Source organism: Balaenoptera physalus (assembly GCF_965194825.1).
Source record: "Balaenoptera physalus genome assembly, chromosome: 20".
Lineage (NCBI taxonomy): Eukaryota > Metazoa > Chordata > Mammalia > Artiodactyla > Balaenopteridae > Balaenoptera > Balaenoptera physalus.
Genome location: NC_138901.1, coordinates 246,152 through 270,893, shown reverse-complemented (window position 1 = coordinate 270,893; position 24,742 = coordinate 246,152). Strand labels below are relative to the sequence as shown.

General features: G+C 38.9%; 1 protein-coding gene across 11 annotated transcripts in view; it reads right to left on the bottom strand.

The window, feature by feature from the left end:
• Positions 1 to 24,742, bottom strand: part of HELZ (helicase with zinc finger) — a 156,601-nt gene that overhangs the window by 36,390 nt on the left and 95,469 nt on the right. For all 11 annotated transcript variants that reach the window (XM_082441863.1, XM_082441862.1, XM_082441865.1 and 8 more), the window contains 5 exons: positions 19,055 to 19,106; positions 18,080 to 18,270; positions 16,142 to 16,349; positions 4,538 to 4,617; positions 62 to 602 (listed from right to left, as the gene is read on the bottom strand). In XM_082441863.1, coding sequence (XP_082297989.1) covers positions 62 to 602; positions 4,538 to 4,617; positions 16,142 to 16,349; positions 18,080 to 18,270; positions 19,055 to 19,106 — 1,072 coding nt within the window. The remainder of the gene's footprint in view (positions 1 to 61; positions 603 to 4,537; positions 4,618 to 16,141; positions 16,350 to 18,079; positions 18,271 to 19,054; positions 19,107 to 24,742) is intronic.

Here is a 24,742-nt window from a genome sequence, read left to right as displayed (position 1 = left end):
CACGTCATTTACGTAAATCATCTCTGCATTTGTCACATCCAGCAGTGATCAGAGAACTTACCTAAAGCCTCTCCTACAGGCAGTCCTGGCGGGTTCTCATCAGTGAAGTTATTCAGATGTGAAGGAAGAATGGGGCCGGGCTGCGCAATGGCTCGCAGAGGACTGTGGCCCCCCTGCAGCATGGGAGGCGGCTGCTGCTCAGGACCTGCAGCCTCTGCAGGAGGGGACTGCGGTCGATGAGAAACCGCATTATTAAAAAAAGCACTGCCGGGGCCTGCCTGGCAGGCAGCAGAAAGCTGACTCAGCGGATTCTGCTGCGGGACTGCCTGATTCGGCTGGGGCGGCATCGGATTTGGTTGTTCAGGCAAATTATTCTGCTGCTGATTTAACAAGGCGTGCTGCTGTGGAATTGGAAATGGTGGTCTCGGCAGCTGGGGAAGTGGATGAAAATGACGGCTGGGGATTGCATACTGTGCGTGGGGAGCAGGAAGGGGAAGATTTATGTGTCTGGGGTTGAGATTATCTTTGCGATGAAATTTGGGATAAACAACACCAGGACGTGATTCAGGACTTCTGTTCTGTGGATTTGATTCCAAATCCATCTAAAAAAAAGAAGAAGTATTCTTTAGCTGCAGAAGATCTGTGGTTCACCACCTTTTCCCACCCCTAGCACATCTAAAAGATATGATCCATTCTTATCCATAATAGCAGGAGCGCTGGGGGCCCAATAAATCACTTTCTGACAATCAAATGAGGGAATATTCTTTAAATTAAGAAAGATGAAACAGAAAAAAACCCGCATATTAAATGTGAGTCACAAGGAAAGATACTACTATTTTATTAGCGTATCCACTTTAATTCATTTAAAAACATTATTTTTATTTTCACACTTTCTTCCTTGGAAAGATAACCATTTACTTCCTTCTGATATAAATCATTAAAATGTGTTCTTTCCTTCTGATTTTATTGTTTTTATACATCTCTTCCTCAAACATATCTATATTAATATAAAAAAAGTCTCAGTCTAAATAACTTGGAAGTGAACAAAAAAAAAAGTACTATATCACCTTTGCATTAAAAGCTTGGCTGTCAATGTTTGCCATTATTCCTCAACAAACACTTACTGAGGGCCTACCAAGGACACTGTGCCTGGGGCTGGAGATAAAGCAGCAGTCAGACTGGGTCTGTACCCCAGGGGCGCAGAGCGGGGGCGGCAAACGACGGCCCCCAGGCCACCTCCAGTCCGCCAGATCTCTGTGCATAAAGCGTTACTGGAACACAGCCACAGCTGTGCAAGTTGACGCACCGTCTACGGCTGCTTCCTCACTACAACGGCAGAGGTGAGCGGCTGCAACAGAAACCACACGGCCCACAAAGCCTGAACATTTAGTATCTGGCCTTTCACAGAACAAGTCTGCTAAGCTCTCAGCTCTGGCTTGGAGTCCAGTAGAGGATACCAACGTGTAAACGTAAAATTAGAGGTGTTGTAAGAGGACGTGAGGTGACATCCTGGAGCCTGAGAAAATTAAAGGTGACTTCACAGAGATAATGATAATCTTGCATAAAAAGCTGGAGTTTTTTATCTAGTATGAGGGAAGTACATACTAGATAAAGGTAACACCTTATACACTGAAGCAGATTTGAGACGAGAAGTTCCGTGCACATAGAGCTACAACTGGACTTACATGCTAATCTTCCCCCTGAAATCAGATGAAACTGCAGAAGCCCAATTACACAAGACCCTGAATGAGTCAATACTGAGAATAAACATTTTTTTAATCCTGTAAACTGTGGCAAGCTACCAAAGGTTTTTAAGCTAGGGAGTGCTGGCATCCTTCTGAAACACAAGTCTGATCTTAAGAGACATGAAACTGACCACTCTCAAGAAGACAGAACAAGCAGTTTGTTCCTGAATTGAAGCTGGGGTAACCTGGCAAGCAAGCTATTGCCACAAATGGCTGCGATGTGCCAATCATGCACCAAGAGCATTCTCATGTCGAGCTCAAATGGACCAACGTTAAATTTGGCCAATAAGATCCTGAAGACTACTGGGTATATGTAAATTATCTAGAAAATGAAAGGAGAAGGATGGTAACTCGGTCCCAGTCTTCCCAAGCAGCTGCCACGCCTGCTCTTCAACTGTCTCAGAACCTGATTCAGGCTCTTTATAAACAAACATTTTCCCCTATAAATCTTCATCTTTTTAATGACTGAAGCGACATTTCAGCTGAGATACACCTTTCTCCAACAGATACTGTTGACAGGCATACTCTGACCGCATGAGGGAGACCATGATTAGATGTCAAGGTTGTCTGTGGATAAGCTGATGTTTCAATTGCCTTCTTCACTTCTGACTTTGACATGGACAAGACGCTGGGCCAGTGTCGTAGAAGTTTAGATCAAGACTGTGCTCCTCTGTGATACTACAAGGGGCTGAGCAGGGGAGATGACTGTACAATCTGAAGGAGTCCGACTCTAATATTATCAGAATCAGATTCTCCTCTATTGCTTTCCTCTTAATCCTGAGTCAAGGAGAGCTAGGACATGTTCCCCCTAGGCCCCAGGACGAAGCATCAGGGTGGAAAAGAAAATGAAACACGTCTATCAGGTTGCCTAGTCCCCTAACAGGGAAAGACCACAACAGAAAAATTTTAAAAAGGACGTGAGAGACGTTTGGCCATCTTGGCTTCAGCTGCTCTGACAGCACCTCCGACTCTCCTGGTTGGGTCTGTCCTAACCCTGACCCTGGCCCTCTGACTACAGGTGCTGCTGCTGTACCGCCCCACACGCCATCTGCTTTCTCTCTGCACCCTTCCCCAAACACACAGGACGCCTACTTTCACTGCTGCTTCCCTCTTACTCTATCAGCAAGCTCCCCTGGCCGCCTAATTGGCACTGCAGCTCCTCCAGTGGGTACTGAGCCCTTCCAGTTGTATAAACTGTGAGTCAGAGCTGCTTATGAGGCATAAGTAACTGAATACAGAGAACAGTTGATTAAAGCCAGCCTGAGGTTGCAGATACAGATTTGGAAGTCACTATCAGGGAGCAAGTAATGGAAATTGTGGAATTGGACTAGTTTATGGTAAGAAAGCACAGAATGCAAAGAGAGGTATGGGACCATGAGAGAAGCCTCGGAAACCCCAACTTAAGGACTAGGACTAGGGACAGATGGGAAGCGGTCGACAGGACCTTATAAAAGAGACAGAAGGTCATGTTGGACAGAGTCGTGATAAGTAGAAATGTGTGTCAAAGAAACCAAAAGAAACAAGATGGTCAAGAAGAAAGAGGTAGAAAATAGTGCCAAATACCAAAGAAAAGTCAAGTAAGGCTACAACTGAAGCATGTTCATAAGATTTGGTCACTTTGAGTTTGTTTGTTTGTTTTTTTTGGCTGCACCACTTGCGGGATCTTAGTTCCCTAACCAGGGATCGAACCCGGGCCCACGGCAGGGAAAGTGCAGAGTCCTAACCACTGGACTGCCGGGGAAGTCCCTGGTCACTTTGAGCTCAACAGTTTTAGTGAAATGTTAAGGCCTAATACTAGTCTGTGTTGGTTAAGGGACAAATAAGAGATGAGGGGGAAAAAGGAGAAATTAGGCAGTAGCTATATAAAGGAAATAAAGGCCAAATAAAGTGTCTTTTAAACAAACAGTCTATCAATCAATTTACTTACAGGCTGAGGAGGAAGAACCAGTAGCTGGAAAGAATCTGAAGATAAATGAAGAGAAGGGACAAGGTCTGTGAGGTGACCGGAAGAGGAGAGGTAAGTCTTAATGGAAACTCTTCCTCTGAGATCGGTGATATAGAAGGATGTTCAAGGACCCAGGAAAAGTGTGAGGACTAAAGTTCTGAGTTAACAGCGTGAAATCCTGATGAATTTCACTCTAAGGCCAGGTCATCTCCTGATCGTAAGCATAACAGGTAGAAGGTAAGCAGGCATCAGAAGAGCTGCTGAGAAAACTGGGCAAAGGGAGCCAGGCACCTACAAAAGAAATGGGGAGGCACCCCACGGGTTCCCTGAGATTAGAAAGCATGCATTTCCAGTGGCACTAATTCAACCAATGATTTTAATTTTCCCTAAGTGGTTCACGAGCACAGAAGTAGAAAAAGCAGATGAACAAACAGGTTAAGAGCGAAGGATGCAGCACACAGCAGGTGTGATGAGAGAACAAGGTGAGGGATTGAGGAAGTTAAGTCTCCCTTCCGCACCACAACAGCTCTTCTCCATTTGAGATAATTTCTAATAACACATCTATAGCGGTGTCTTCATTTATTACTTTACCATTGGAAGTCTCTGAATTCAAGTCTATTGCTAAATAACACAATTTGAGAGAAGTATTCTGATAAATAAAATAGTGTAGCCAAAGAAAAGGTGGAGGGAGAGAGTGCAACATGACCCACCAGATCCTCATGAAACAACAAATGTAAAAGATATACATAAAAAGGTAGATAATTTTCTTTAAAACACCAGGATTCCAAGACGATCAATCAAACTAACTCCATTAGAACAATACATTCACTAAAGGTAAACCACATACCTGTTTTGATTCTGTAGGCTTTTTCTCTGGCGTCCGAATCTTATTAATTTCAGGTCCAGGATTATTTGTATCACTTTTACCTAAGAAAATATTTCAAAATTCTTATAAATTGTCTCCAGTAGATGTTACAAAATGCCAATGACTATCCAATATTAGACAAAGAAGTAGAACATTTTAAACATTTTTCAACAATTATTAATTGATTATTACTGCTTGGGTTTTGTTCTTAAATTTTCAGAGTTGCAATTTCTCTGCAAGACAGAAAATTTATAAATGAAGCAAATCTCTCTGACAAGGCAAAAACTTAATAAGGGAATAACCTTAAAATATCAAATAACTCCAAAGATAACTGCCCATTCTCCAGGAATTTACAGCCTCATTTTCTTAAACTAGACATAGAAAAGGCCTATGTATAAAGGCTTACTACTTTGGCCATTTACGAATGTAATTAAGCAAAAATCCAAATAATGCGTCAATGTAATTTAGTAAAGGAATCTAAACTAAATAAAGATATTCTGAAAAGAATGCAGTTATACTTTTAAAAGTAATAGATATCAAACTAAATATAAGTGGATGACAAACATTAAAGGAAGCAATATTCAGGTTAAAAAAATCACAATTATAATAGACAAATAATGCTAGTTCATGCATGTGAAAGGCTTTTAATCTATAAGAACTAACTACTGGATATTTTAAATCCCTTGAAACCAAATCCTTAATTTGGATTCTTCCTTGAAAACATTCTTTTAAGAATGCCACTGGAACTTTGTGCCAGAATAGCCTTACTACTAAACTTTAAGAAATGAAAACTACAATGTCTGAGAGGAAAAATACACTGGATGGAATTAGCAGATGTTCAGACACTGCAGAAGAAAAACTTAGTGAATCTGAAGGCATAGAAATAGAAACACTGCAAGGTGAAACACAAAAAGAAAAAAGAATTTTTTAAAAGATGAAAAGAGCATCCGTGAACTGTGGGGTAACTTTAAGAAGCATAATAAATGGGTAGTTGGAATTCCTGAAGAGAAAAAGAGGTGATACAGAAACAATTTCTGAATAAAGGTCAAAAATTACCAAATTGATGAAAACTGTAAACCCACAGATACAAGAAGCTCAACAAACCACAAACACAAGCAGCATGAAGAAAACTACACCAAGGAATATCATTTTATCATAAACAAATTACTAAAACCAGTATAAAAATAAGTTCTTAAAAGCAGTCAGAGAAAGAAAAGACATGTTATATACAGAAAAGCAAAGATAAGGATGACATCAGATTTCTCATTAAAAATAATGTAAGCAAGAAAACAGTAGAGTAACATCATTAAAATACTGAAAGATAAAAACTATCAACCGGGCTTCCCTGGTGGCACAGTGGTTGAGAATCTGCCTGCCAATGCAGGGGACACGGATTCGAGCCCTGGTCTGGGAAGATCCCACATGCCGCGGAGCGACTGGGCCCGTGAGCCACAATTACTGAGCCTGCGCGTCTGGAGCCTGTGCTCCGCAACAAGAGAGGCCGCGATGGTGAGAGGCCCGTGCACCGCAATGAAGAATGGCCCCCACTTGCCGCAACTGGAGAAAGCCCTCACACAGAAACGAAGACCCAACACAGCCATAAATAAATAAATAAATAAATAAATAAATAAATAAATAAATAAAATATTAAAAAAAAAAAAACTATCAACCAAGACTCTATGCCCTGTAAATAAAAACATTTTCAGACATACAAATGCTGAAAGAATTCATCACCAGCAGACCTGAACTACAAGGAATATTAAAAGAAGTCCTTCAGGCAGAAGAAACATTACTGAAATAGAAACATGAATGTACAGAAAGAAATCAAGATTACCAGAAGTACTAACTACATGGATAGATATAAAAGATTATTTGTCTTATTATTTAAAACTCTTTAAAAAGATACTTGGCTCTTTAACTGAAAATAATAACAATGTTTGAGGCTTATAACATAGGTAAAAGTAAAATAAATGTATGATAACAACAGATAAAAGACCAGAAGAGGAAAATCTGAAATACTGTGAGGTTCCTTTTCTGTACCTGAGTGGTAAAACATAAATTGGAAAGTAAACTGTGTTAAGTTAAAGAACTCTCAGAATGGGAGAAAATATTTGCAAAGGAAGCAACCGACAAAGGATTAATCTCCAAAATATACCAGCAGCTCATGCAGCTCAATATCAGAAAAACAGACAACCCAATCCAAAAATGGGCAGAAGCCCTAAATAGGCATTTCTCCAAAAAAGATATACAGGTTGCTAACAAACACATGAAAGGATGCTCAACATCACTAATCATTACAGAAATGCAAATCAAAACTACAATGAGGTATCACCTCACACTGGTCAGAATGGCCATCAACAAAAAATCTACAAACAATAAATGCTGGAGAGGGTGTGGAGAAACGGGAACCCTCATACACTGTTGGTGGGAATGTAAATTGATACAGCCACTATGGAGAACAGTATGGAGGTTCCTTACAAAATTAAAAATAGAACTACCATACGACCCAGCAATCCCACTACTGGGCATGTACCCTGAGAAAACTGTAATTCAAAAAGAGTCATGTACCACAATGTTCACTGCAGCACTAATTACAATAGCCAGGACATGGAAGCAACCTAAGTGTAGGTCGACAGATGAATGGATAAAGAAGATGTGGCACATATATACAATGGAATATTACTCAGCCATAGAAGGAAATGAAACTGAGTTATTTGTACTGAGGTGGATGGACCTAGAGTGTGTCATACACAGTGAAGTAAGTCAGAAAGAGAAAAACAAATACCGTATGCTAACACATATATATGGAATCTAAAAAAAAAAGAAAGAAAGAAAAAAGGTTCTGATGAACCTAGGGGCAGGACAGGAATAAAGACGCAGGCATGGAGAATGGACTTGAGGACACGGGGAGGGGGAAGGGTAAGCTGGGACGAAGTGAGAGAGTGGTATGGACATATATACACTACCAAATGTAAAATAGATAGCTAGTGGGAAGCTGCCGCATAGCACAGGGAGACCAGCTCGGTGCTCTGTGACCACCTAGAGGGGTGGGATAGGGAGGGTGGGAGGGAGATGCAAGAGGGAGGGGATACGGGGATATATGTACATGTATAGCTGATTCACTTTGTTATAAAGCAGAAACTAACACACCATTGTAAAGCAATTATACTCCAATAAAGATGTTTAAAAAAAAAAAGATACCCCACATCCAAAGACAAAGGAGAAGCCACAATGAGACAGTTGGAGGGGCCCAATCACAATAAAATCAAATCCCATGACCACTGGGTGGGTGACTCACAAACTGGAGAACATTTACACCACAGAAGTCCACCCACTGGAGTGAAGGTTCTGAGCCCCACGTCAGGCTTCCCAAACTGGGGGTCTGGCAATGGGAGGAGGAATTCCTAGAGAATCAGGCTTTGAAGCCTAGTGGGATTTGATTGCAGGACTTCAACAGGACTAGGGGAAACACAGACTCCACTCTTGGAGGGCACACACAAAGCAGTGTGTGCATCGGGACCCAAGGGAAGGAGCAGTGACCCCACAGGAGACTGAACCAGACCTACCTGCTAGTGTTGGAGGGTCTCCTGTAGAGGCGGGGGTTGGCTGTGGCTCACCGTGGGGACAGGGACACTGGCAGCAGAAGTTCTGGGAAGTACTCCTTGGCATGAGCCCTCCCAGAGTCCGCCATTAGCCCCACCAACGAGGGGGGTAGGCTCCAGTGCTGGGTCGCCTCAGGCTAAACAACCAACAGGGAGGGAACCCAACCCCACCCATCAGCAGACAAGTGGATTAAGGTTTTACTGAGCTCTGCCCACCAGAGCAACACCCAGCTCTACCCACCACCAGTCCCTCCCATCAGGAAGCTTGCACAAGCCTCTTAGATAGCCTCATCCACCAGAGGGCAGACAGCAGAAGCAAGAAGAACTCCAATCCTGCAGCCTGTGGAATGAAAACCACATTCACAGAAAGACAGACAAAATGAAAAGGCAGAGGACTATGTACCAGATGAAGGAACAAGATAAAACCCCAGAAAAACAACTAAATGAAGTGGAGATAGGCAACCTTCCAGAAAAAGAATTCAGAATAATGATAGTGAAGATGATCCAGGACCTTGGAAAAAGAATGGAGGCAAAGATCGAGAAGATGCAAGAAACGTTTAATAAAGACCTAGAAGAATTAACAAACACCTAGAAGAATTAACAAACAGAGATGAACGATACAATAACTGAAATGAAAAATACACTAGAAGGAATCAATAGCAGAATAACTGAGGCAGAAGAACGGATAAGTGACCTGGGAGACAGAATGGTGGAATTCACTGCCATGCAAGAGAATAAAGAAAAAAAGAGTGAAAAGAAATGAAGACAGCCAAAGAGACCTCTGGGACAACATTAAATGCAACAACATTCGCATTATAGGGGTCCCAGGAGGAGAAGAGAGCGACAAAGGACCCGAAAAAATATCTGAAGAGATTATAGTCGAAAACTTCCCTAACATGGTAAAGGAAATAGCCACCCAAGTCCAGGAAGCGCAGAGTCCCAGGCAGGATAAACCCAAGGAGAAACACAATGAGATACATAGTAATCAAATTGACAAAAATTAAAGACAAAGAAAAACTATTGAAAGCAACAAGGGAAAAACGACAAATAACATACAAGGGAACTCCCATAAGGTTAACAGCTGATTTCTCAGCAGAAATTCTACAAGCCAGAAGGGAGTGGCACAATATATTTAAAGTGATGAAAGGGAAGAACCTACAACCAAGATTACTCTACCCGGCAAGGATCTCATTCAGATTTGACGGAGAAATCCAAAGCTTTATAGACAAGCAAAAGCTAAGAGAATTCAGCACCACCAAACCAGCTCTACAACAAATGCTAAAGGAACTTCTCTAAGTGGGAAACACAAGAGAAGAAAAGGACCTACAAAAACAAACCCATAACAATTAAGAAAATGGTAATAGGAACATATACATTGATAATTACCTTAAACGTGAATGGATTAAATGCTCCAACCAAAAGACACAGGCTCGCTGAATAGATACAGGAACAAGACCCATATATATGCTGTCTACAAGAGATCCACTTCAGACCTAGGGACACATACAGACTGAAAGGGAGGGGATGGAAAAGGATATTCTATGCAAATGGAAATCAAAGGAAAGCTGGAGTAGCAATATTCATACCAGATAAAATAGACTTTAAATAAAGAATGTTACAAGAGACAAGGAAGGACACTACATAATGATCAAGGGATCAATCCAAGAAGAAGATATAACAATTATAAATATATATGCACCCAACATGGGAGCACCTCAATACATAAGGCAACTGCTAACAGGTATAAAAGAGGAAATCGACAGTAAAACAGTAATAGTGAGGGACGTTAACACTTCACTTACACCAATGGACAGATCATCCAGACAGAAAATTAATAAGGAAACACAAGCTTTAAATGACACAATAGACCAGACAGATTTAATTGATACTTATAGGACATTCCATCCAAAAACAGCAGATTACACTTTCTTCTCACGTGCACACGGAACATTCTCCAGGATAGATCACATCTTGGGTCGCAAATCAAGCCTTGGTAAATTTAAGAAAATTGAAATCATATCAAGCATCTTTTCCGACCACAACGCCATGAGATTAGAAATCAATTACAAGGAAAAAAATGTAAAAAACACAAACACATGGAGGCTAAACAATATGTTACTAAATAACCAAGAGATCACTGAAGAAATCAAAGAGGAAATCAAAAAAATACCTAAAGACAAACGACAATGAAAACACAACGATCCGAAACCTATGGGATGCAGCAAAAGCAGTTCTAAGAGGGAAGTTTATAGCAATACAAGCCTACCTCAAGAAACAAGAAAAATCTCAAATAAACAATCTAACCTTACACCTAAAGGAACTAGAAAAAGAAGAACAAACAAAACCCAAAGTTAGTAGAAGGAAAGAAATCATAAAGATCAGAGCAGAAATAAGTGAAATAGAAACAAAGAAAACTATAGCACAGATCAATAAAACTAAAAAGCGGTTCTCTGAGAAGATAAACAAAACTGATAAACCTTTAGCCAGACTCAACAAGAAAACGAGGGAGAGGACACAAATCAGTGAAATTAGAAATGAAAAAGGAGAAGTTACAACGGACACCGGAGAAATATAAAGCATCATAAGAGACTACTACAAGCAACTCTATGCCAGAAGAAATGGACAAATTCTTAGCAAGGTATAACCTTCCAGGACTGAATCAGGAAGAAATGGAAAATATGAAGAGACCAATCACAAGCAAGTAATGAAATGGAAACTGTGATTAAAAATCTTCCAACAAACAAAAGTCCAGGACCAGATGGCTTCACAGGTGAATTCTATCAAACATTTAGAGAAGAGCTAACACCCATCCTTCTCAAACTCTTCCAAAAAACTGCAGAGGAAGGAACACTCCCAAACTCATTCTACGAGGCCACCATCATCCTGATACCAAAACCAGACAGAGATACTACAAGAGAAGAAAATTACAGACCAATATCACTGATGAATATAGATGCAAAAATCCTCAACAAAATACTAGCAAACAGAATCCAACAACACATTAAAAGGATCATAGACCATGATCAAGTGGGATTTATCCCAGGGATGCAAGGATTCTTCAGTATACACAAATCAACCAATGTGATACACCATGTTAACAAACTGAAGAATAAAAACCATATGATCATCTCAATAGATGCAGAAAAAGCTTTAGACAAAATTCAACACATATTTATGATAAAAACTCTCCAGAAAGTGGGCATAGAGGGAACCTACCTCAACATAATAAAGGCCATATACGACAAACCCACAGCAAACATCATTCTCAATGGTGAAAAACTGAAAGCATTTCCTCTAAGATCATGGACATGACAAGGATGTCCACCCTCGCCACTATTATTCAACATCGTTTTGGAAGTGCTAGCCACGGCAATCAGAGAAGAAAAAGAAATAAAAGGAATACAAATTGCAAAAGAAGAAGTAAAACTGTCACTGTTTGCAGATGACATGATACTATACATAGAGAATCCTAAAGATGCCACTAGAAAACTACTAGAGCTAATCAATGAATTTGGTAAAGTTGCAGGATACAAAATTAACGCACAGAAATCTCTTGTATTCCTATACACTAACAACAAAAGATGAGAAAGAGAAATTAAGGGAACAATCCCATTCACCACTGCAACAAAAAGAACAAAATACCTAGGAATAAACCTACCTAAGGAGGTAAAAGACCTGTACTCAGAAAACTGTAAGACACTGATGAAAGAAATCAAAGATGACACAAACAGATGGAGAGATATACCATGTTCTTGGGTTGGAAGAATCGATATTGTAAAAATGACTATACTACCCAAAGCAATCTACAGATTCAATGCAATCCCTATCAAATTACCAGTGGCATTTTTTACAGAACTAGAACAAAAAGTCTTAAGATTTGTAGGGAGACACAAAAGACCCTGAATAGCCAAAGCAGTCTTGAGGTAAAAAAACAGAGCTGGAGGAATCAGACTCCCTGACTTCGGACTATACTACAAAGCTACAGTAATCAAGACAGTATGGTACTGGCACAAAACCAGAAATACATATCAATGGAACAGGATAGAAAGCCCAGAGATAAACCCACACACCTATGGTCAACTAATCTATGACAAAGGAGGCAAGGATATACAATGGAGAAAAGACAGTCTCTTCAATAAGTGGTGCTGGGAAAACTGGAGAGCTACATGTAAAAGAATGAAATTAGAACACTCCCTGACACCATACACAAATATTAACTCAAAATGGATTAGAGACCTAAATATAAGACCAGACACTATAAAACTCTTAGAGGAAAACATAGGCAGAACACTCTTTGACATAAATCACAGCAAGATCTTTTTTGATCTACCTCCTAAAGTAATGGAAATAAAAACAAAAATTAAAAAATGGGACCTAATGAAACTTCAAAGCTTTTGAACAGCAAAGGAAACTACAAACAAGACGAAAAGACAACCCTCAGAATGGGAGAAAATACTTGCAAATGAATCAACAGACAAAGGATTAATCTCCAAAATATATAAACAGCTCATGCAGCTCAATATTAAAAAAACAAACAACCCGATCAAGAAACGGGCAGAAGACCTAAATAGACATTTCTCCAAAGAAGACACACAGATGGCCAAGAAGCACATGAAAAGCTGCTCAACATCACTAATTATTAGAGAAATGCAAATCAAAACTACAATGAGGTATCACCTCACACCGGTTAGAATGGGCCTCATCAGAAAATCTACAAACCACAAATGCTGGAGAGGGTGTGGAGAAAAGGGAACCCTCTCACACTGTTGGTGGGAATGCAAACTGATACAGCCACTATGGAGAACAGTATGGAGGTTCCTTAAAAAACTAAAAATAGAATTACCATATGACCCAGCAATCCCACTACTGAGCATATACCCAGAGAAAACCATAATTCAAAAAGACACATGCACCCCAATGTTCACTGCAGCACTATTAACAATAGCCAGGTCATGGAAGCAACCTAAATGCCCATTGACAGACGAATGGATGAAGAAGATGTAGTACATGTATGCAATGGAATATTACTCAGCCATAAAACGGAATGAAACTGGGTCATTGATAGAGACGTGGATGGATCTAGAGACTGTCATAAAGAGTGAAATAAGTCAGAAAGAGAAAAACAAATATCGTATATTAACGCATATATGTGGAATGTAGAAAAATGGTACAGATGAACCGGTTTGCAGGGCAGAAATAGAGACACAGATGTAGAGAACAAACATATGGACACCAAGGGGGGAAAGTGGCGGTGGGGGATGATGGTGTGATGAATTGGGCGATTGGGATTGACATGTATATACTGATGTGTATAAAATTGATGACTAATAAGAACCTGCTGTACAAAAATAAATTAATTAAATTAAATTTTAAAACTTAAAGGAAAAATAGATAAATACCAATTATATTTGGAGAATTCAATATTCCTCTCTCAATATTCTTTTTTTTTCAATGTAGACAGAAAATCAGCAAAGATAAAGTAGACTTGAACAATCGTATCAACCAACTTGACCTACAGCACTAGAGCACTCCATTCTTCCCAAATGTACATGGAACATTTATAAAGACAGACCGTATCCTGAGCCATAAAACAAATCTCAATAAGTTCAAAAGGATTCAAGTCATGCAAAATATGTTCCCTTACCACAATGGAATTAAAACTAGGAATCAGTTAACAGAAAAATTCTTAGAAAATCCCCAATAACTCACCCAAAGTCACCTTTCTAAATAATCCATGGATCTAATTTTAAGAGAAACTAGAAAGTGTACTGAACTGAATGAAATAAAAATAGAACACTGGAATTTTGTGGGATGCACTACTGAGGAGGAAAATTCTAACACTAAGATACCTCTATTAGTCTAAGCTTTCACCTTAACAAAATAAGTGCAAGAGTTGTATTCTGAAAACTTTTTTTTTAAAAAGGCTGAAAGTAAAGACCTTAAAGAAGAGAGAGACACCGCGTTCATGTAACAGAAGACTAAATATTAAGATGTCAGCTCTCCCCCAAATTGACCTACAGATTCCACACAATCCCAATCAAAATCCCAGCAGGCTTTTTTTTGTAGAAACTCACAAGCTGATTCTAAAATGTATGTGGAAATGCAAAGGACCTGGAATACACAATTTTGAAAAAGAAGAACAAAGTTGGAGGACTCATACTGCCTGATTTGAAGACTTTTATGAAGCTACAGTAATCAAGACAGTATATGTGGCACGAACAAACATACGCATCAACAGAAGACGATAGAGACTTCACACAGGCAGTAAACTGACTGTCAACAAAAGCACCAACTCATCTTAATGGAGGAAGGAGAGTACTTTCAACAAACGGTGTTAGAACAACTGAACATACATATATGCAAAAACAAAACAAAATGAGAACAAAAAAACCCTTCAATTCTTACCTCACACCACATATAAAAATTAACTCAAAGGAGACCTAATATAAGAGCTAAAACTATGAAACGTCTAGAAAAAAACACAGAAGATCTTTGTGATCTTGGATTAGGCGAAAAAAACTTGACATAACACCAAAAACATGACCCAAAGAAGAAAAAATTGGATAAACTGGACTTCATCAAAAATGGAAACTTTTACTCTTTGAAAGATACTGTTAAGAAAATCAAAAGGCAAGCCATATCCTGGGAGAAAATATTTTCAAAACATATATCTAATTAAAGATTTGTATCCAGAATGTATAAAGAACTCTTATAACTTCGTAAGACAAACCAGTAAAAAAGTGGACAAAAGATACAAATAGACACTTCATCAAAGATATACAGGTGGCAAATAAGCCCAATGAAAAGATACTCAACATCATTAGTCATTAGGAATATGCAAATTAATACAACAATCAGATACTATCAGATACCCATAAGCAAGGGTAAAATTAAAAAGACTGACAATACCAAGTACTAACGAGAATGCGGAGCAACTGGAAATCTCACGCGTACTAGAAATGAAAAATGGTTTGGCCACTTTGGAAAACAGTATGGCAGTTTCTTACAAAGTTAACAAATGTGCTCAACAAGCTCAATCCTGGGTATTTACCCAAGAGAAATGAAAATATGTTCAATACATATGTTCACAGCAGCTTTACTCATAAGAGCCAAAAATTAGAAATAATTAAGGATAGATAAAAACAACTGATGGAGAGATAAAAAAAACACTGTGGTTCATCCATATAAGGGAATACTAATCAACAGCAAAAAGGAACAAACAACTGACACAGACAACACAAATAAGTCTCCAAAGCATTAAGCTAAGTGAATGAAGCCAGACACTATGATTCCATTTATATGACAAACTAGAGAAAAGACCAAAGTATAGGCACAAAAATCAGATCAGTGGTTGCCCAGGGCTGGGGCTGGAGGAAGAAAGTGACTGCAAAGGGACATGAGGGAGTTTTTTGAAATGTAAACACCCTGAATCTTGATACTGGTGGTGGTGAACAGCTCTGTATATTTGTCAAAACACAACAAACTACATTCTAAAAGGGTGAATTTTACTCTATATAAATTATACCTCAATAAACCTGACTTTAAAAATTACACAGGGTAATTGTTCCTTATTTATAATTCGAGTAGACAAGAGACTACGATTTGCATGAGAATAAACTATTGCCACAGTAGCATTAATGTTTAGTATGCTACAAAAATATTTTGGGTCAACAAAAATGTTTCACAGGAGAGGGTTTTCTGTCTCAATTTTAAATGACTACCATTTAAAAAAAATCTAACTATTAACATTTTTCCAGGCAATTGGTCCCATCAATCCTAAGTGGTAGGTTACCTGTAAATTCTGTGTCCGTGCACATATCCTATCTTCTGGAGAGAGGACCCATAGTGTTTACATCAGATCCCTCCTCCGAAAGGGTTATACTCTATGAACGAGTTGACAACCACACTGTTAAAGGAACCTCGTATGTTGACACAACTTGGCACACCATCAATTTAGGGACACGAGAACAGCAAAGCGACTCACCGTTTCGACTCTGCTCATGTTGATCCTTCTCCTGATGCTGGTTTTGCGTCTGCCCTATGCTGACAGGTGGGTGATGCCCAAGGCCATAAGGTATAGGAGACCCCCGCCCGTGTGTCTGTAAGAGGTTCATATTGTAGGCCATTGCTGCCTGGTGAGTAATGATTCGAGGATCAACTGCAAACCTACCCTGGTATCCTGTCCATGGTACCTAGGTTATTATAAGAAATAGAATAATTGCTTTCAGTACATTTTGAAAGGCAAACTGCTACAGTGCTATTAATTAGGAAAGAGCAAACACACACAGAGATGTTAATTTTATCAAAATGAATAACTACAAAATGAATGCTAATAGTAACAATTGGTAGAATGACTGCTATATCTCAACTGGCAAAAAAAAAAAACCAAAAAAAAAAACCTCCTTGAATCTTTAGTATGTAAGGGAAAATTGACCATTTCCCTTACACACTAGGTTAGGAAGAAATCAAGGACTTAAAACTGGTAATTATTCCTTGAGGCATCAAATCATTTTATAGTCTTGAATCATTTTCCCTCAATATGAATGCATATATGTCACTGATTACCATGAAAACTGTCTTTTAAAGTCATAACTGCATAGATATATAGTTTAATAAACTTGAATAAGAGAACAGGGAAAAAATTTAAGAAAAAATTCAGTCTAAGGAGTCTCAACTCAAAAAATATGTATTACTATTTTATATGAATAACCAAATCATTTAATGTTCACTTACTGTAGGCAAAATTCCAACAGGTCATTAATTTAATTAATGCTTTTGATTAATTAAACCACAGAAACAGAAAATTTCTTTAGGTGTGTCAAAATATATAATCTCTGCATATTAATATAAAAAGAATAAACACAATGACATCTGAGCTACCACCCTTATTATTTTATTATAATACAACTGTTAAATTCAGACTCTTAGAAATCTTTAAAAGTCTCTTTGACCTAGTAAAATGAAATATAAATCCCAAGGGACTTACTATTTAAAGCAGATGATGTATAATGTTGCCAGGCTGTCAGGGAAGAAATAACTCAGCTAAAATGGAAAGTCTATGGGGAGTCGACATAAATGACATATTTCTTATTGACAGTTATTCTCATTGGCTGCCGGGATTGTGAACCATCATGACCAAGATGGCTGAAAAACGTTGGCAGCTAGGCGTCTTTGCATTTTGGGGGTGTAGGCAGGGGTGCCAAAGATCCTTGACAGTGATCATCTCTACCTGAAACTGCAGTACTTATCTTAAATGAAAGAAATATTTTCTAGGCTAAAATTCCTGAATTTGGAAATATTAGTAAACAGCAAATTTTTTTATTTACCAAAATACTCAAAAATCTTAAAGAAAAGAAAAATGAGTTTTAACATAAGATGGAAGCCCTCTAAAAATCTATAGTCTTAGAAATGATTTAATAATGTTTTTAAGTGCCAGTAGGGTTTCATAAGGTGTGGAATTTCTCAGATAAATTTAGATCCAAGGGAGCTAGGCTAATCCAAACCTTTTTCCTTCCTCCAAAGAACTGTATTTTCTTAGGCTTAGTGAATTATATAAGAATGAAAAAGCAAAAGATAAAATAAAACATCACTTTACAAAACAAGAGTCCAATTTACTAGCTCTGTTAACTTTTAGCCCAATTTTCCCCAGTAAAAATATTTAAGACAATACAAAGGCTTCTCAATCAAAACACCCAATTTACAGATTTCTTCATAGCCACTGCCAATATAGTAACAAATTTTAAGCAACAGTTCACATTTCTTTGGTCATAAGAGCTGCTTTGAAAGAAGCTTACAGACATTGAAAACCAAAAAAAAAAAAAAAAAGAGAGAGAGATTAGTAGAACACTATTTGAGATAGCCACTAATTTAGTGAAGCCTATTTTATCTAATTCAATAGAGAGTATCTTAAACATCTACTTACAGGTAAAGGCACGGACATAACTACATTCCCTCCATAGACAGCAGGTACATAAAGAATACTTGTCCCCGTGTGAGGATCTATTCTTTGAACAGGGCTTGGAGATTTCCCCAAATTTGGGTGAGGTCCAAGAGGAGGTGGAGGAGTATATGCTCTAATAGGATTGCCAATAAGTACAGAAGGATTGGGCTGAACTGAAAAACAAACAGAGAAAGGATGCACTCAATAGCTGTACATATTCACATAGACAAAAATAATTAAAATCATGCAACAGCAAAACACATTCCCCAGCTTTGCCATAAGGTATCTTATATTCAAAGAGTTATCAGCGTGAAAGAGTAGAGCATATTAAAAAAACAATCATTTTACCATATTCCCTAAAATTAGCTTGAGATATACAAAGTATTCCTTTTAAAAACTAGCATAATTTAAAATGTCTTGCAAGGAGCTGGAGATGTGTCCTTCAAGAGAGAAAACCATACAGTAAACATTCTTCTGACACTAGAAAACGTAAACAATTCTTCAGAATAAAGTTTTGAGTTGCAACTGTAACACAGCCACATACAAAACAGTTAAGCAATTATTGTTTTAAAAGCATAATTCTGCAACATTTTAAATCACGTAAATAAACTTCATCTTGAAAATTTGTATAACCAACATTTGTAGGATATAAATATGTTCCAAAAACTTACGTTGCATAGGAGGCTTAAATGTTCATCCTCAAAACTTCTATATATGTACCTTGGTACCTACAAAATCACCCCTTTTCGGAAATGACATATCAAAGCATTCACAAGAACAGATGTGTTGAATAAAAGAGTTACATGAGCTTCAAAGTGTTAGAGTGTGTGTGTGTGTGTGTGTGTGTGTGTGTGTGTGTGTGTCCCTCTCCATCCTCCTCTTTCTAAATGATGAAATTTGGAATAAATGTCTTACATCATAAAAGCAAGTTTTCATAGGGCTAATTTTTCCACTTACCAATTCCATCATTCTGGAAATGATCATTCTGGATATGATGGAGGCTTTTCCCCTTTACAGAAAAACACAAATGTATAATAATTTAAACACACCTAATATTAAAGAACAATAACCATTTTCCTCATCCCATGCAAAATAAATGTATATAGCAACAATTAAAATTTAAAGACTGTGAGTCTGTAATTAATAACCGTTAGATGCCTTTGAGCCAACCTTCTTTTTAAACATTAAGTCAGGGACTCCCCTGGTGGTGCAGTGGCTTAGAATCCACCTGCCAATGCAGGGGACATGGGTTCGATCCCTGGTCTGGGAAGATCCCACATGCCGCAGAGCAACTAAGCCCATGAGCCACAACTACTGAGCCCACGCACCGCAACTACCGAAGCCCGCGCGCCTAGAGCCTGTCCTCTGCAACAAGAGAAGCCACCGCAATGAGAAGCCCGTGCACCACAATGAAGAGTAGCCCCCGCTTGCCGCAACTAGAGAAAGCCTGTGCGCAGCAATGAAGACCCAACACAGCCAAAAATAAATAAAATAAAATAAAATAAAATAAAATAAAATAAAATAAAATAAAAACATTAAGTCATGGTGCTAGGCCTCAAGTTTCCTCAACTTCAAATAAAGGGTATCTAAAATTCTTTTTTCTTTTTAAATTAATTTTTTTATAAAAAGAAATATGCATCAATATGACTGAAACCTAAATTCTGTTCCTTTGCAGCTTCTCTATAAATTTTCTATGAATTAAATGATAAAGTGTAAAAGCCGTTTTCAAGGAAAAAATATCAATCTTCAACTCTTGAGGATGAGAACCTTTAAAATAATAACATGAATGTAAATATGCTTTGGGGTTTATGATATTTTGAGTATGATTCATGGTATCTTAAACTGTAAAATTTACTGAAGGAACAGGAAAATGCACAGTGTCATAATCTGCTTAAGAGAATGTACAAATTTTCTAGAAAGCAATGTGGATGTCAAAAGCATCAGAAATGTACACATGCTTTAACCCAATAATTGCACCTCCAGGAACCTAAATGTCCATCAGTAGAACATTTATTAAATAAGCAATGGCAGATTCATACAATGGCATGCTAGTCTACCATTAAAAATGATGACTTCGGGGCAGAAATACGTGAAGAAACATATGGTTCTGAGTTTCTAGACTTTAAAAATGTTTTTTCTCTTTTCATTGGTTAAATGTAACACACAAAGCCATTACACAACACAAGTAGCACATTATACAACTTACCCTTCGACCACGTAAATTTTTTATTTGTACATTACATCTGAAAACTTAAGTGGGGGGATAATGTCTACAGCAAGAAGAAGAATTTGTTCTTGACCAAAGCAAAGGTACAGTGACGCTTCACTTATCTCCCCATCCGTCAGCAACTTTAAATATTCAGGTTAGCACTAAACACCAGAGGCTTATGGTCAGCTGGTTAGCGACGGGGAGGCAAGGGCAGCTAAGCTCTAACTCTTCAAAAGTCAGAAGAAACATAGTCAAGAAAGAATCAGAGTTGGTCCATTAAGAATCAGAGTTGGTCCATTAACCAGAAGAGAATGTTCACAGTGATTGTCGTTAGCTATTAAAAAAAAAAACACAAAAAACCAAGCTTCTGAGGAATAGAGAAGTGAAAAGAAAAGCAGGCAGAGGAAAGGAGAAAATGGCAGACAGCAGGGACGGCAGCAACAGGTGGAAGACGAGAAGTGTAAGCAACGAGGCGTGACCGCAAGGGCAGCCAGAGGCAGATGCGCCGACAGAAGAAAGGAGAGCAGGGGCGCAGCACAGAGAAGACCGTTCCAGGAGGCTAACAAACCATTTAGACTTCTTAGCCTCTGTGGACGCGTCAACCGGGGGCGGCTGTGTATCAGGTGGAGAAAACGCTGTCGCTGGGTCAGTGTGGAAGGCACAACAGCCCCCTGGAGACATACACACCCTACTCCCTGGAACCCATGAGTTGTCATGTCATGTGGCAAAAGGGGCTCTGCAGATATAACTAAAGACTTAAAATAGAAGGATTATCCTGGGTTATCTGGGGCGATCCAATCTAATCACATGAGCCCTACAAGCAGAGACACCTCTCCAGCTGAATCAAAGAGATGCGGCAGAAAAGGAAGGAAGAGACACAAGTGGTCGAAGGGGAAGTCAGAGACGCCGAGAGGGAGAAGGCTTCAATGCACCGTTGACAGCTCTGAGAGGTAGGGCCACATGCGAGAACTGGAAAGAAGCCTCCAGAAGCTAAGAATGGCTCCCAGCTGACAGCCAGCAAGGAAACAGGGACCTCAGTCCTTACAACCGCAAGGACTGGATTCTGCCAACAACCTGCATGACCTTAGAAGCAGAGCCTTCCCAGAGCCTCCAGATAAGAGCCCATTCGACCAACACCTTGATCCTGGCCTTGTGAGACCTGGAGCCAAGAAACCAACAAAAACCTGGACATCTGACTCAAAGAAATGTGAGATAATAAATGGGTGTCGTTTCAAGTCACTAGGTTTGTGCTAATTTGTTACAACAGCAATAGGAAACCAATACAAAGAATAACCACAGCCTGGATTGACCCTGCACTGGAAAGCTGGAAGCATGCCAGACAAAAGACACCAGCACTCCGGGTGCTGTGTGATAAACTAAGTGAAAAAGAAACTTGGAAAGGGAACATCTGCATCACCGTGCTGTCATGATGACTCTGTTGACGGAGCTGTTGCATATAAAGTATAAAAGGCCCTAAACACCTAGGACTTCATCTGTTTAGGTCATTATTGATTCCCTGAGCTTAGAACATCGCCTGGCTCAATGAATACTGTTGAACGAATGGGGGAGAAAAAGCAACTTGGGGCCTCTCACAAAAAGACAGTGGCATATCTGCAAGCATAATTCAGCACCCTGTACAGTTCAATATGGGAAAACTCCTCTAGCATATTTAGACTTCACATGCAACTGTAGAGCAATAAGTGTGCTTGGTCTATACAAAACATACAGTGTTTGGTAGCATATAACAAAATAACAATGCAGCAGTAAGCTACAGCTAACTATGTAGAAAAGTCATTCCATAATGATAATTCCAAACTTCTGTTAATAAATCTCAGAAAGTATGTACACCTTTGGGAGAAAGCTTATAAGCAAATGTAGTTCACATCATCTGTTTTTTTGAGGACCATTTTTTTTACTCAACCATTTATTCATTCAAGTATTTATTTTTTCATTCACTCATTCTTTCATCATTTTCCATTTATTCATTCAACAAATGTTTACGAGGGCCCACGACATGTCCACCCCTGGCTGGGCACTGGGGCTACGGAGCCACAGAAGTCTGACACGTCTTCTCATGTCTGGACACCGAGACACAACGTAAGCAGCTGGAGACAGACAGTGAAGAACAATCCACAAACTGAGATCTACAAAACAATGCCATGGTCTTCTCAGAGGACCCATTTCTGAATATTATCTATCCTCTGAATAGTTTTTACAGTATGTACAAATGAATCTGTCCCATCTTCGCAAAGTTTCTGAACACTGTTCCCAGCACGTGCCCAGGAGTAAGCAGACTGAAGACAAGCAAACTGTTTTCCTACGTGCTGATTCTGTAGGCGCCCGTGAAACAGATGCCTTCCTACAAATAAATGATGCCTGGAGAGTGGGGCAATGAGGCTTAGCTAGGACCACCTGCTCCTGGATCCCCTAATGTCTGTACCTTCACTAACCCTGACCAGAGAACCTACACCGTAGTGAGAGTAAAGCCATTCGATTGGTCAAGAGCTCGGGGTAGGCTTTGCTGCCAGACAGTCCTGAGGGAGCAGGTCCTGGAGCACGTTTAACCATCATTGAGGCTTCCGATGATTCTGTCTACATTAAATCTTACTGGGATTTTAAGTTTTAGGCTAACATTAACCTCACTAGTTTTTAATATTTCTTATGCACAGAATTGCATTAAAAGTTAAACATTAAGGAAACTTGGGGGGAAATTATATGGCTTAGTATCCCATTTTCAGAAACAGCATGCTTTTCTTGCAAGGAAGTAAATTCCCCTTCATCAAAAGACTCTAGCATATGAAATAAACCATCTGGAATTTGTTTCAAAATTCTCCAGTGCGTATATGTGGTGGTGGAGTGGTGGGCTGATAGCTGAAACAAGATCAAGGATAAATTGATAGTTAATGAAGCTGGATGATAGGGAATTCAATATATTTGAAATTTTCTACAATAGAAAGTTGGATAAAAAAAGACTCCATTACAAATTCAATCCTCAAAACAATTTAATAGAAGTAAAATATAGTACTGGGGCGTGAAGGGAGAGATGACGACAAAAGTAACCTTTGGCTCACTATAACTTAGTTACCTAAAATTATTATCATTATATATGATATAAAGAACTTTAAGTAACCAGGTATATAAACAACTGAGTGAACCTCTGTGTTAGTGACAGTGAAATAACAGATGATATCTACTGGATCAGTGAAGAAAACTTCCCAAAAAGTTAAAAAGAGAAAATTGGGGAGATGGCTGCTATGGTCTTTAATTACACAGCCTTCCTACTGAAAGAAGAAAGCCCCACTACACTCTCCTGGATGCATCATAACCATTATTCACTGATCAGATACTCACTGAGCACCTACTATGGGCAGAGTGGGGCTAGGCACTAGGGGCCATAAGAAGTACACAGAATAGGATTTTTGTCTTCGGGGAGTTTATAGTGTTGGAAAAGCAAGTGGATTCAACATGTATTTTCTTTACCTTTAAAATAAAAACAAAAAGCAAATCACAGGATCTTGCTTAGGGGTCAGTACACATTTGATATGATGGCTTGAATCTAGCTGCATCTGTGGTACATTAATTGATGCTAACATTGATCAATTAAGTAAAAAGTTTATTGTAGTTACTATATTTAAGAATGTGCAAAAGGTATAATGTCTCTGAAACATTTAAATAAAAAACAATAAAATTTAAAAGTTTCTAACTGGGTTCCCACTCTTCACCTACTTTAAGCTACTTGCTGTTCCCTGGAGAGCCTGCTCTCTCACAACTCTTGCTTTTCGTATGAGCTCTTTGTTAAGCTTCACTCATTAATCTTAAAAATACTTCTTGCTGAGCTTGTGCGTCTGGAGCCTGTGCTCCGCAACGGGAGAGGCCGCGATAGTGAGAGGCCTGCGCACCGCGATGAAGAGTGGCCCCCACTTGCCACAACTAGAGAAAGCCCTAGCACAGAAACGAAGACCCAACACAGCCATAAATAAATAAATAAAAGTTTAAAAAAAAAAAATACTTCTAAGCACCTGTGATAAGCCAGATGTTGTTCTAGGCACAGAGGCTAGAGCAGCAAATAATACAGGCAAACATCTCTGCCCTAAGGGAGCTTCTGTTCTAGTTTCTGACAGTCTCCCCAATCTCCCACTCACTCCATCCACTCGGTGAAATTACCCTGAATCTCCACTGTGGTGGAGTGGTACTTCCTCTGACCGTTACCCTCCAACATCTGCCACAAGAAGACTGGGGCGATTTGCTTCTCTACTACCTACCATAACAGCTGTCGCATAGAAGAAACTTAACTATTTGATAAATAAGTTGATTATTAATTTATCAATAGTTTAAACTTTAGAAATCTAGAGGATTCAGTTATGCAAAATGCTTAATCTGCTTAATTCCAAGTCACTAAAGCATTATTGTATATCAGGTCCATTTTTATTAAACTC